This window comes from Argiope bruennichi, chromosome 1 (assembly GCF_947563725.1).
Source record: "Argiope bruennichi chromosome 1, qqArgBrue1.1, whole genome shotgun sequence".
NCBI classification, from domain to species: Eukaryota; Metazoa; Arthropoda; class Arachnida; order Araneae; family Araneidae; genus Argiope; species Argiope bruennichi.
Genome location: NC_079151.1, coordinates 96257210 through 96273003, shown reverse-complemented (window position 1 = coordinate 96273003; position 15794 = coordinate 96257210). Strand labels below are relative to the sequence as shown.

Genomic DNA, 15794 nt, shown 5'->3' with positions numbered 1-15794 from the left:
CAATATAAATATAACCGAATGCAGAAAACAATCATGTGAGTTAGTAGCGTTACAGCTGCTACTTGGAATAAACATAGTAACAAATTCAGAAATTGCTGCATTGAAAAGAGCAGAGCATTACAAGAATTCTCCATTATGCTTCCATCAAATAAATTAGCTAAGCTCATTTCATTCTGACATTATAAAACACAAATGATTTTACAACCACTTTTAGCTCCATTGTGAGAATAGCACTGCAAATTACGTCAAATCATTTACACTAATCAAGAAGCATTACATCAACTTTGAGAACAACTTTAACATTACAGATCATTTAAGCTGATTGTGGTATAGTTGTTACATGATATATTGATGAGTCTACAAACGTCTAAACTGGAAAAAAACCCATCTAGAGTGACCTCTTAGAAACTTTATCACCAACTCTCCAATGAAGATCTAATTCCTCTTCCTCTGCATAAAATTATGGATCTCGTGTAAAGCTGTGAATAACTTGCTGGGTATTGGCGTATGGTAGTTAAGAAATATTATCGTCAGTGCGAATGTATCATTTTTACTAAATCTATAGCTATAATATGTCTTTTTGGCGTCTTTTTGCTGGCTGATTGGCACCATAATTTGTCACGAAACTAAAGTTGTTCTCTCAAGATAACATTCTGAATGTTATTGATTTCAGCCGTTGAATTATGAGTTACTGCGAAACATGAATCAGAAAGTACAGAAGTACATTTGCAAATATAATTGATTCAAAATTTGATAAATATCTATATTTTAGATGTTAAACCTGCGTACTAAATCTTATTTACCTTGCTCTTTTGCGCTTGGTAGTAATCGAGTTTGCGTGTACAGAAAAATTTGTCAGATTGCAAGTGAATATATTTCTTTTAAAAAAAATTATACAAATCTACAAATTTGCTTGTTAACCCATATATTAAATTTTCAGAGCGGTGTTTAGTTACTGCTTTCTTTCACAGAGAGGTTGACTTATTGATATAACATAACATAATATAACAGACAGATTGATACCAGATTCTGATATAATACCAGAAATCTGTTCTTGGAATTCAGAGAGATCTTAAACGTTTTTTTTTTCTTCTGATAATTACAATACTTCCTTTGTACATCGTATACAAACCAATCAAAAACGAAAATTACAAGAATTCTCCACATCAAATTGCAATCCGTTGTATTTCTTTCGTTCCGCACATGCAAAGCACGTATGTTTAGAAATTGCCTCGGTCATATCAGAAAGATTTGGACTCTTTTTTTCGTAATAAAAACAGAACGATTAAGTGAAAAAATATAATTACTGGTTTGCAATGCTCTAGACAAGTCTCCACTTCTGCTTCTAATTCCAACATGCTGCTACCAGTGAATGTAAAGGCCTCTAAATAACCCTCGAGTGATTTGCTTTGAGGTTCGATGGTACGCACTTCTCGCATCATTTTCACCTCCACTGGGCATCTAAAATAAAAGGGGAAAAATCCATATTAGGTACAAACAAATTTCAGGAAGTAATCAAGATAAACTTTTTTTTGTGATAAAGAAACAGATTTCTTTAACAAATTTTTTTAGATACTATACTGTACTCCAAGTGAATAACTATATTATATATATATAAAGATATATCTTAATTTAATTTAAATCTTAATTAATTTGCTAATTTATATCTTAATTTAGCCTAACTTTATTCTAAAATGTTCTCTTATTTGCTAATACAATTCCGACTTTTTATTTTATTAATTTTGACATCCATTCTAGAAAACTGATGATAATTCATTTTCCCGCGCTGCGAACTAAGGGATAAAAATCCCTAATGCTTACAACATTGGTTTAAATAATAATTTTGACATACATTCAAGAAAACTGATGATTATTCATTTTCTCGCGCTGCGAACTAAGGGATAAAAATCTCTAATGCTTACAACATTTTTTTTTTTTTTTTTTTTTTTTTTTGTAAATACGAAAGATTCCCTTTCCTAAATCCTGCACGTATCAAAGAAATCCTTATCAAAACTTCATAGTAAAATCAGTGAAGATAAAAAAAATTGGTGTCTTGTACTCTTGTGTCGCAATATAGACTGACGCATCTTTTATGGTCATTTCCTGTACAAATTTTGCCTTCCGAATGGAATACACCGAAGTTAAAATTTCAAAAGTTCCTTCCTCTGTTCGGTCACCCATCTATAATATTATATATATATATATATATATATATATATATATATATATATATATATATATATATATATATATATATATATATATATATATATATATATATATTCGGAGTACATCTGCGAAATATCAAGAACATTGTCCCGAATGTTGTTCTTCAGATCTGGCTCAGATGCCGTGATTTCCGTATAGATAATTTTCTTTCAGAAATCATTGAACCAAAAATCGCAAGGTGGCGGAGTTAAATCCGGCAAACGATGAGGTCATGCTACTTAAAAATGACGTTTGATCATCCGTGCATCTGTGAAACGTTGTCTTGGCTATTGCTTTATATGACGATCAAAGTGAGAAGGTGAATGATCGCGCATGAAAAGGATGCCCTGTCCAACCATGTTGTTGAAATTGTAGGAATATAGAACCACTCATTATAGCATGGCATTGGTATTGTTATCCTGTGAGGGATCAGGTTTCGATTCCACTTACAATTAGCTCTTAAAAATACTGTTCAATGATAATGACAGTTCTATCTTTAAAAATATTGCCCATGATAATTCCAGTCATAAAACCTTCACCACACTGTTACTTTTTCAAGACAAGGATTTCCTGATGGTAAAATTCGACAGCTGTGATAATTTACTTGCCCACAGAGGCAAATGTGTCCTTCGTCACACCACAGAATGTTCCATGGCCAAATAATGTCAGTAACATGAGCTGGTCCACTAGCCACTATTCCAGCAACCACTATATCAGCCCTCCCAGCCACTATTCCAGCAACAAACCGAAATGCAAAATTAGTAAGTGTCTCCGAGTCCGTGCAATAGATGAAGAAGTTTCAATATGTAGGAAAAAAATTGCAATGTCTGTCTTAAGATTTTTCTAGTAGAATATAGCACATTCACTACTTAGGAGCCGGCGTCCTGGCATAGGGGTAGCGTGTCTTCCCCGTGATCTGGGCGTCCCGGGTTCGAGTCCCGGTTTGGGCATGGTTGTTCTTCCGTTGTTCTATCTGTGAGGTGTGTGAATGTGCCCTCCTGTAAAAAGGGGTTGTGCAAGCGAATGAGTGATGCGTGAGTGGCAAAGTCGTACTCTTGGCCCTAGTTGGCGCTACTATAAAAAACAAGAGACGACCCCCATCGGCTTAAGTGCCATAAGAAAACAAACAAACAACAAACTACTTAGGAAATTAATAAATGGCACACTACAATACGATGACTGATTGCTGATGTCAACGACTGCGGTAGCTAGCTTTTCTCTATACGGTAGAAGATGTGATTTGCTTATACCCATTATCTGTAAATATACCTATTCCATTTTAAATATCTGTATTAACTTACATTTGTATTATCTTGTATTTTCTATTCATCCAAAGTAAATTTTGTAAAATGTCATATTTTAAATTAAATTGATTGAATATATAGTGCAAACCATATGCAAGCAAGCAATCAAATCCAATTCAAAATCCAAAATAAATTTTTAAAAAAATCATTAATCTTAAGATGAATCTGCATTAAATTTTATCTCCGTTTTTGATTTCCTATAGAAATTATTAAGATCAAAGTTATATAATATAAATATCACTTCACCCTACAAAAGTTATTATCGTTATCGTTATAATTGTTCGGCAGTAATGTGGTTTATAGATGAATAAAAAAGATAGGTAATTCATTAAAATGCAAACATTAATTGTTTTAAATAAATATGAATTTCAAATCTATAAGATCTATCTTCATATCTTTCAGATCTATTTCTATAAAAATTATTTAACAAAGTTATATAATATAACAATCCTTTTTCCAATACAAATTATTATCAATATTATAAATTTATGATTATTTAGCAATAATGTAGTAAATAGATGAATAAAAAAGATAGATAATTCTTTAAAATGCGAAAATTAATTGTTCGATAAATATGAATTTTCAGATCTATAAGAGCTATCTAAAATCTATTTCCAGATCTTTCAAACCTATTCCTACAGAAACTATTAATCAAAGTTATGTACTATAAAAATCACTTTTCCCCACAAAAAATAATATCTTTATTATAAATCTTTGATTTTTCAGCTGTAAAGCAGTTTATAGATGAATAAAAAAGATGGGTAATTCATTAAAATGAGAATATTAATTGTTCGATAAGTATGAATTTTCAGATCTATAAGATCTATTTCTAAAAAAATTATTTATTAACGTTATATAGTATAAAAATAACTTTTCCTTACAAAAATTACTATCGATGTTATAAATTTTTGATTGTTTAGCAGTTTATAGATGAATAAAAAAATTGAGTAATTCCTTAAAATGCGAACATTAATTCTTCGATAAGTATGAATTTTCATATTATTAGGAATAATTTGTTTTTGCAAGATAAGAGAATATAATAAGAAAATCTGGTATTTTCTAGTAAAGAAGCACTATTATTATCCTTTTATAATAAAGCAATATTTTCTGCTATTGTCATTGTGACTGTATTTGCAAACCAGCACAATACATTAAAACCTTTTTTCCTTTTATCAACAAAAGTTAAATCGCAAAAATTTATCATCCTATTTCAAACCGTATTTCCTCAATTGAAACTTTTCGAAGGAAATTTAGATTCAAAAAATATTTTTTTATTCAAGCTTAAAAGATTGCTTCCTGCATATTCAACAAAAGACGGATTAACTATTCTAGAAAATTCTTAGGGAACTGCTGCCTTTTATTTATTCTTTTCACTTAAGTTTGAAAGAATTATCAAAAATTTATGCGATAGTAAAATTTTATTGATTGTTTGCGATATTTAGAAATCAGTATAAATAATAAATGCGCAGCTTATTAAAAGATGCTTTTAAGAGTTTCCAGAAAAAATAATTAATTTTTAAAATAATTCCCCATTCTCAATATTATAGTTGCAATGTATTTAATGTCTAGTAATTTCTTTCTTTAACGCTGCAGGAATAACATTTCATTCATAAATTTTATAGAAATATTTATGGAAGCTTGATTGAATTGACTTTTAATTAATATGAAGAGTTTTATTTTTTGATGGAAAATAGTCCAATATATAATGGAATTATACTTTAACAAATTCATGTACTAACTTTAATTATTTGCGATATTTAATTCATAAATTGAACTTATCGCTTTAGTTTTAATGTATGGTGAACTATTTTATGCAATAATATTATGTAAAAAAAAAAATTCACAAAAAGAAATGTTAGCGTTTCAAGAAAATGTTTCTTTGTAGCATACTTAGTTCGTTTCAACGATTTTGAAAATTTACAAATTAATATTTACATTCTTTACTCTGAAACTAAGAAAATATTTTGTTGCAGAAATATATTAGGGATTTTAAGTTGTACGAAGAGCTATTTATTTAAGTTGCTCTTTATTTTTTTCTTATTTGTTCGTTTGTGTAATAATATGTTCCGAATAAACCAGTCAGAATTGGTTTTAAATTTCCAATAACGTTTTGTAAAAATCGAGACATTCTTGATTCTTTCCCTTTATAATTCATGTTTATTCGTTTGTTTAACAATGTACTCCAAATTTGTTGGAACTGGATTCTTATCTAATATAATGACTAGTGAAAATTTTAAAACTAGATTTTCAAAGATATTTATTATTCAACCAATAAATTTTATGAAAATTATGCGAAATTAGCTCAAATCTCATGAAGGAATAAAAATTCTTGCTATATTTTGAAAAATAAAAGTAATTAACTTTCAAAATACATTAATTCAGAATTTAGAACTGAAAATATATGAACATTCCGTATCATTTGCAAAACAGTGAATACATATTCCTTTTTTGTAGAAAAGGTATTGCAAAAGAATTTGTTAGATTATGTTTGTGGCATTATGCTGTGGTGGCTTATGTTAGAATGTTTGTGGCATTATGTTGTGACTTATGTTAGCATGTTTGTGACTATGTTTAATAACAATTTTTGTAGATATTTTGGAAACTGTTAAAATTATTTAATAATAATTAGGCCTAAAATATGTCACATTTAAAAAATCTACTAATTTATCAAAATTTTACTTAATATTTTAATAAAATTAGGCAATTTATTGCTTGATTTTAAAAATTTTATAATTATCTGAAGAAGTATATAATTAATAAATAATCGCTCTTTTTCAATTTTAATTTTAAGCTTTACATTTTTTGTTTTTTCATCCAAGAACAACATATGTTATACAAAAATATGCCGTTTCTGCGTTATCAATAACCATTTGTGTTGGAATGACAAAACAAGGCATACGGATCTACGGCATCTAGGGAAAAGAGTGTTCCTTCATCTGACATCACTTGAAATCCTGCATGGAGGACGTCGCAAAGTAAAAGCTTCCAGTGCCATTTATCCAAGAATATAGACCCCCGGGGACACCTCGAAATGAGGATGAGATGCTTCCTGCATGGTGGTTGGATCTCGCCACCCTGGAAGGTACACTTATAGGTGGGGGATCTGGCTCCTCCCATCGATAACGGGACTTACTTCATTCGGGAAGGGTTGTACCGTGGCCGGTGACGGCCCTTAGGACTCAACCACAGTTCCCGCCAATGTTGCTGTTGCGGCGGTCCGGTCATTCAGTTTTTATTGTTTAAATCCGTGTGCCTTCGTGGCGGGTCGGAGTGTTAGATGGCTGACTTATCCAAGAATATAACTTTCAGACCTTTATTCCAATTTTTGTAGTATCAAAAGCCAGTTCGGATGGAATGACAAATTATAACATATAGAAATATTGGATACAACTATGAAAAGTGTTTTCTTCGTGCATCTGAGATCCTGAGAGGGGACATTACAAATTAAGTGTATCGATAACTTTCCTCCAGGAACATAACTATCAGCAAGTGTCCCCATATTTTGCAGCATCAATAACCAGTTCTGATGGTATGGCAAAACATAACAAACAAAAATTTACATGCTGTTAGAAAAAAATGTAGCTCCTCGTCTGACATCATCTGAAACCCAGACTGGAGAATGCCACAATGCACATACATCCATATTCATTCATCCAGAAATATAGCTGTCAGATAAACACCTTAACTTTTTGCAGCATCAATAACCAGTTCTGATGAAAACGATAGGGCCGTGGTGGCCTGCTGGTAAGGTCTCGACTCCGGAACCGACGGGTTACAAGTTCGAGTCCCGATTTTACAGAAGAACCGTTGTGTTATCAGGTCTGACGTATGTTACATCCATCGAGATAAAACGTCATGCCGCTGGTGTGGGGCTTAACTTTGGAGAGGGAGATGCCAGCTCAGGCGTCGTCCTCGTCATCTGACCGAGGTTGAAAATTACGAAGTTTGTTCCAAAATAGTCCTAGTTTTGCTTTAAAACGGGACTTAATATAACTAAACTAAGCAGAAGAAATGGCAAAATTAAACAAACAAAAATATTGGATACCAAAAGGAGTAAAATGTATTTCGCTAACTGACATACAGAATGGAAGATGCTACAAAGCATAAACACCAACGTTCGTTCATCCAAACACACAGCTGTTAAATAAGCATTTTAATATTTTGCAGTATCAATAGTCGGTTGTGGAAAAAGTGACAAAAGAATATAATGAACAGAAATATTTTCTCTCACAAAAAAAATGTTGTTCCTTTTTTTTATCTGAGATTATGAATGGTGGATGTCATATAGTAAGTCAACCATCTAACTCTCCTACCCGCCCTAAGGCACACGGATTTAAACCATAAAACTGAATGACCGGACCGCCGCAACAGCAATTGGCGGAAACTGTGGTTGAGTCCTAAGGGCCTTCACCGGCCACTGTACAACCCTCCCCGAAGGAAGTACGTCCCGTCATCGATGGGAGGAGTCAGATCCCCCACCTACTTGTGTACCCTCCAGGGTGGCGAGATCCAACCACCATGCCGGAAGCATCTCATCCTCATTTCGAGATGCCCCCCCCCGAGGGTCGATGTCATATAGTAAATATAACCATGAAAAATATATCTATATATAGTACATATATCTATGCTATAACTTGTCAATACACTATTCAATGCAGAGATTCCACTGACAATTATCGAACCATCTAGATATTTTAATTTAAACGTATGCTTTTGAGAAATGTATGTTTCATGATGAAAGAAATTCTGTTCCATTTCATCATTTCGTTTATTATATGTGCAAATGGTATAAGTTTACATTTAATAATAACTGAATTTCAAAATCTCACTGGGCTTCTTAATCCTTCTGTATTTCTCATGCTGTTAGCTTAAATATATAATATGATATATAAGAGTATTATATATCAGCTTAGAAAGCCAATATATAACCCTCTCATACACATTTACGTTGCATTACGTCGAAACCGGCATTCCACAAAATAATTCCATAGTGCACAAACCAGTCCAGGTTTAAGCACTAATGCCTTAGTTCCGAATATGCAGCATTTGAATACAATCCACAACACCGATCTATCAATTTAGGTCCTACCAACCATAAGTATTAGGAGTAGAAAAGTAATTAATTCCCATGTATACATTCGCTTGATGGACAAGAGTATCAACAAATATCCCCTTCATAAACGAACGGGTTATCATTTTCCAACTCGGCATTCCCCCTCCCTCTTTTCAAAACATCAGCAACAAAGGCTTTTGTAACAGTATCAGGTCCTCCCATTGTCTGGGAGCGAGATTCCAATCGCTAATGGTTGCTTCGGTTTTCCCGAAATTGGGAATCTTAAAAGCAGGCTACACTTATCAACTCGATTCAATTAGGTCGGGCAAATTGAGTTTGTCCGCGGAGAACGGTACGGCCATCCGAGGTGGATAAATGTGTATAGAGCTGCATCGATCCTGAATGGAATTCTGAATCTAGTGCCCGTGAGTATATTTCGAGTAAACTATAGTGGAATTCCATTCACAAAGTCACTTGCCTCAGGACAAATTGATTATGATTACGAGTGGGTTGATAGAAAGGTGTCGGTTTCAAAGATCTCAAAGGAATGTAAACAAATTGCGTGACTCTTAGTTGCAAATTGAAAATTTATGCGTTCTGAATATTTTGTTTATTCTAAAAATTAGTCATTATTATTATTTATATCATCATTTTAACAGTAAATAAATGGGATCTTTAAAAGAAAACTCAATTCCAAACAATCTTTTCAGAATAAGTTACTCTTAACTTTTAACTAAAAAGATTTTTTTTTAAATATACTAATTGATTTAGAATGATTACTCTTCAATTTCTTGTCAACAAATGGTAAGAAAAATCTTTGAATATTACAGAAGGGAATTTGAAATTTTATTTTGAGCAAATATAAATTGCTGCGTGTAATTATCCTTTGGCAAATGGACAATACTGAAGTTATACTTGATTTCGCTATCATATGAAACATTTTCTATGAGAACATTTCAAACCCAAATGAAAATTCTTTACTCCGTTCACTGCTGCTGACGAAGAAGGCCTTAAAGAATTCATTGTCAAAACTAAATGAAATAAAAAGACATTTTTAACATGTTGTTTTTCTATTTAATCTGCCTTTATTTCCGATTATAGATTTTACATGCATATCCTTTAAACAGAAAGGGTAAAAGAAGATTTTGAAAAATGAATAATATGAATGCTTTTTGCATGTTTATCCATTAGACAGAAAGGTTTTGTAAGAACAAATGAATGCTTTCTATAAGTTTTTACTTTAGGCAGAAAGGATAAAAAAGATTTTGGAAGTACAAATGAAGATTTAAATCGCGATATCTGTGTTCGATCATAATTCATAATGTCTGATGTACAGTATATTATCTCTTTTATGTTGCACGTTTGACCAATGATAGCTATATAGGGAAATTATTAATTGTATAGTTAGAAATAAAGACTTGTTTCTGCATTATATTTCGTCTTTCTAATATTCTTTATATGGAAGTACAGTTATTTCAAATCGACTTAAACGTTTTGAATTAGCCTTATTTTCTCAATTACAGTAATGAAGGTTTGAAATAAAGTTGATAAAGAATTTTGTTTTTGTATCCGAATGAAATTTTCAACAGTAAAATATGCGTAGACAATATATGTTTTAGAATATCATAAATCTTTTTATCAGTTTTAAATTCTTAAAGTAATTGATTCCACACTTTCATTCTAATTCAAATCAAAACAACTGCAGTATACCTGCGTTATATCTTTTGCACACACCTCAAAAAACATTACTAGATTTAAATTATCTTATTGAGAGATCCAACAAAATAATAACACTCTGTAAATTTAAACAGTATCATCTTTAATAAACTATACACATTTTTTTAACATGAATTCAGATTCCATTTAGGTTTAATTAGAAAACCAAGTTTTGTTTAATTAGATTTAATCTAAACTATAGACATCGCAGTTTGCTGTCAACATTTTTATTTTATATTACTATTAACCATACAGCACCTAATATATATACAAAAGACTTATCAGTTAGTTGACTATATTGATATCACATATAAGGAATATCATCAATTTTTCTACGCAAGTTTACCTTTTTAAGCAGAAAAAACATATTCACTGTGTTCTCTTGGAGAATTTTCCGTATACTAATCGAATATCTTACAATATTACAACGTCTCATCCTCTGAACATATTGCAAGAGCTGGGAAGGAACTGGTAAAACTTCAGTGACCAATGAAAGGTTTGCAAGTGGCGTTTTCCGCACCTCCTACTTCCACGAGACATGTGTTTCGTGTTTCATTATACGACGAATGAATTTGAATTTGACTTTTGTACACCTTCTCTTCGATTGTAGGTGCAAATTTAATTCAAACCTACAATTTTTTTGATATAAGACTACTTACAAAATTTATTCTGCCTAACTCGTTGCATTTTTCATATCACATCTATAGATCATCCAAAGATAATTACCCCCATTGATGAAGAGAATTGAACATACGACTACTTTTCTGAGCTAAAATTCTGTACCAAATACCATTCGCCGAGCTCTTTGCATTTTGAATTACTGAATTCAAAAACATATGTTCGAGCAGACGTACCAACAAGTTTCTTTTAGATCGCTTTCGTTAGAAATGTGATATAAATCTACAAATTTGGCGTTAGGACCATGCACTCAGTTTTCCCTTCTGGCTCAATGCATTTTTGAATCATCATGCTCACAGACATAGATCCAAAATGTATTTTTATTCTCAAGACGATCTGGAATTTTAAGAGCCATCAAAATCTCAATTTCGAATTTTTGGGCGACTACAGTAGTTTAAAATCCTCATACAAATAGAAAATAGTAAAATAGAAACAGTAAATCAGATTTTATATATTATTTTATTAATTTCAGAATAAATTTCACTTTAAATAAACTTCCTGAAGTTCCCCTAATTTCTCGGTAATTTATATAATATTAATAATAATATTATATAATATTAATAATAATAATATTTCTCGGTAATTTAATTTATTTATGAATATTAATTACATTATTCTACCTGACTGTAGAGATGTTTAAATCCGCTGACGTTCTTCAAAATGAATTGCGTTGAAAAGCAGCTTTAACTAAAATTTCTAAAGTAAATAAAAGCAGCTTTGACTTAAAGGAAAAGAGTCAGTCTTCATATTGGAAATTCAGCTTTGATTCCAAAATGCATATTTTATTTAATTTTATATAATGTATTAATATTTTATTTAATGATATATTTTATTTAATTTTACTCCTGATCATACAGCTGAAAAATCAAAGAAATACATCAAAGTTTCTGATTCTGGTTGAATATTTATTCCTAATTTCAAATATTGCTTGCATTGTTTAATTACTTTTACTTTCGTTATATAATTAATTTTTACGCATTTAAATGAAATTCATTTCACATAAGAGATAATCAAACTATTTAAATTCAGAACTAAAAATATATATCGGATTAACATGCACTCAATTAATTTTCTAATTATAGAACAAGTTTAATTTAAAAAATTCAATTTTTGCTTAATTGCGTCATTTCTTTTTCTGATTAGATTAATTTGTGCATAAATTATGTGTATGGAGTTGCAGCTGATAATAGGTATGTTTGAATTTCGCCCAATTTAATCCCTAAGCTATAAGCATCCTACATTCAGGAAAGAGTTCAATAAGTAATTCACTGTTAAAGAATTCCTGTCTCCAATTATTTTTCCATCCCTGCAATATATGTCTTCGCTCCCACTTAGTAAGCATTCCTCCAACTCAAAAACTAATTTCATTTGTTCTAACTCTTCCAGGCCGTTTCTAAATTAACTTTTCCAACATCCCTTCAATGCCATTTTTCCTAACTACTTAGGCTATTCGGTTTATTTCATTAACCTCCCATTAAAAGGCCTTATTGGGAGAGAATTACACAATCCCTGTCCTCCTGCAGAAGGTTGGAATCAATTTGCCCAGAAATGGCATATGTCATGGTGTGCCTTTCACAGGAAGGATATAAACTCATACTGAAGAATTAATGTGATTCTAATGTATATAATAAAGATAATTTTTATATTTAGCCAGTCATTAATATCTTAGAAAGAGATAATCGGATTACTATTGTTTTAGTACTCTGAATTATTACAATAAATACTTATTATGGGGCTACACGGATCCTCATATGTACTGGTAAGCGTGATTAATTGGCTATTGTTAAAATAATTTATGTTAATAAATATAATACAACAATTATTATTAATAATAAATGATGCGTCATTTTGACTGTAACCTTACAATAAATAGAAATTTCTGATCAGTAACAAATTTGGAGATTTTATTCCAATTATTTTTTAAAAAATGCATTATTATCTAAATGACTTGTACTCCTTTTAGTAATATTAATTAGGTAAGCTAATCAATTTAAAATTCGAAAATTATTTAATTTTTTCGTAATTTAAAAGAATTAATTTCTGCTAAAGACCAAAGAATGCATTGGAAAAATAATCATTGCAGCAAAAATGATGTACAGGAAATTTGTTGGCATTGGAACATAATTTTGAAGACTAAATAGAATGAAAATGTCCTGGCTATTTTGCAGTGACGAAAGTTATTAATAATTTAAAATTTGACATGCTATTGTAGGTAAAAATATTTTGCAGAAAATTTCAGTAGGTAAAATATCAGATAATAAAAGTTATTTCTTTATTTTGGTCTTCCGTTTGGTCCAATGTAGTTGAAATATTACAACTTATTTTACTAAAGAAAATATTTAAGCTATATAAATAAATATAATATATATATATATATATATATACGTTTTTAGTAAGAAAAAAATGACTTGAAGATAGCAATTGGAAAGTGAATTTATAAAAGTTGATGGTAGAAAAACTTATTATTGCGTTTTATTCAGGATAAAAAAATTAAATGTTTGAATTCCAAATAATCGCTTCGAGTTACACATTTCTATGCCGCAAAAATAAGTTTTTGGTGAATTGATTAGACATAAATTCAATCGTTTGTATTGGTCCATTATTCTTGCCATTTACGCATACATTAGTAGAGTGAAGATGAAGAAAACAATACCCTATTTTTGTTGAAAATATAAATTATAAAATCAACTTTTGTAAATTCTTCATATCCTGATTCCTTTCATTCTGATACTAAGCTGATTCCGAGACTTAATTCACTTCTTGGCGTAAAATTATTTAGAGTTTCTGAGACCCAGTCTCTAAAATAGATCAAGGCTTCTCGCGGACTTGAACCACTTTTGTTCAGCGAGCAAATTTGCTTCCATAAGAACATTGTCTGATGCATCAGCAAAGCCCTTTTAACGTTCCCGATAATTTGGTTAAACATTCAAGGGAGTGCCGTTCATTATCAGTAATTTTAACCTAGTAATTAAGTACACCCAGTAGCAATGCATATCCAGTAAGCAGTTTCGCTCAGCTTCTGGAAGGATTTACTACGCACTTTTTTTTGTTGCTGTTAGCCTTTAATTTCGATTTCTAGATTTCTAGTATTCGTTTCATGATTGCAGGTTCAGATTTAATAAAACAAAGTGTTGAATGAAAAGTAAGGAATGTATATGCAAATTTTACGGAAACACAATAATTTATTCTATTAGATACTATGTAACTAAAGCGTTGCTTTCTACGCTTTTAATATTTTTAATCCAACCAATAGAATTTTATGTATCTTAGTAAGCAGCTTCTATCATTAACTTATGAATTATGATACTGGGTATATTTTCATGATGTTAATTTCATGAAAATATTTTAAGATATTTCTTTACTGGCCATTTTCCCTTATTATTCTTGAGTTTTCTAATGGATTTTTGAATTTGAAGTTGAAAATGGGAATTAATCTGCTTTTTTTTTAATATTAAATCACTTTTTTTCTGTTAAGAAATGTATGAACGTACATTATAAAATGCACAGTGCGCAATTTTAGAAAAGTGTAATAGTGAAGATATAATATTAAACTTTAATTTTAATAATTTATTAGTAAACAATTAATTATTTACTGAACATGTATACAAGAGAACGAAAAAATTAGAGCATCATTATTTTTAAGAATATTTGCTTTGGATCAATTTTGGAAAATTAGCATACCAAAATTTTGCATTTAATTAAATTAGTAGGACAAAGATTCTAAAAGATTATTTTTTTTTCCTTTTTCATTACAGATATATAAATTAATTCATAGTTATCTTAAAATAATATGTTTTAATTATTAAACACTAATTACAGGCATTATGAATACCATGTAAGACATCCCGTTGTACAATGTTACACAATATTGTACGGTATTATATAATTTAATATTCATCAGCATTATAAAACATTACGAATGTTATTTAATATATAATATTGTAAAATATATGTGTGCTATTAGAGGTTAGCAGAAAATTTTATAGGCATTTATCTTGTACGAGATATATATTCTTAATGCTCTTTGTCGTAAATAAATTGTCATTTGTGAAATAAAATCTAAAGAAAGCGAAATTAAAAAAAGTCTATAAATATCTATAATAATATTCAGAACTTCTTGTTAACATTAATTTTAACCATATATACCCAAATGAAACTAAAATTCTCACTTAATGTAAATGCAGGAATAAAATTATTTGCTAAATAATACTTGGAATTTCTACTAAAAATAATATCAAGGACGCATAAAAAATCAAGTTGCGAACAAAAATGGTAAAAATCTTCAAAAATAAAATCATTATTCAACTGAGACTAATTAAGGCAGTTTTAGCTCTTCCGGTTTTTAAAATGTTTCAACTGTAAATACAATGAAAAATGCTCTGTGCTCAAATTAATAATTTGATACACTTTTGTCACATGATTCTTAGAGATACATACATGATATTAAACTATAAAGATAAAAAAAAATATTTGAAAGAACTTAATAATAATTCTTCTTTAAAAGCTAAGAATAATTTGTGTTTACTTTATTTTTGCTCATTAGTTATAAATTAGCTATGTATTTTTATACTCATGCTAATTAAATAAGAAAAATTCATTGAAATATTTGAAATTATAGTAATAATTAATTAGATTACTATACAACTATCTTCATTTTTTTCAAGTCATCTATTGGGTCCAATGTTTTTTGCAGCTACCTTTAGCAATTAAACATAATTTTTTAAACCTTGAACTAAAAAAATAAAAAATAATAATTTATATTATTCTGAATGAACTGAATTTATGTAATTTAACTTAAAAGTAATACTTTAACAGCATTATATAACATTTGACAT

General features: G+C 30.0%; 1 protein-coding gene across 2 annotated transcripts in view; it reads right to left on the bottom strand.

Annotated features, from left to right (window-relative positions):
- Positions 1–15794, bottom strand: part of LOC129962605 (uncharacterized) — a 294801-nt gene that overhangs the window by 12890 nt on the left and 266117 nt on the right. For both annotated transcript variants that reach the window (XM_056076468.1, XM_056076553.1), the window contains exon 13: positions 1308–1461. In XM_056076468.1, coding sequence (XP_055932443.1) covers positions 1308–1461 — 154 coding nt within the window. The remainder of the gene's footprint in view (positions 1–1307; positions 1462–15794) is intronic.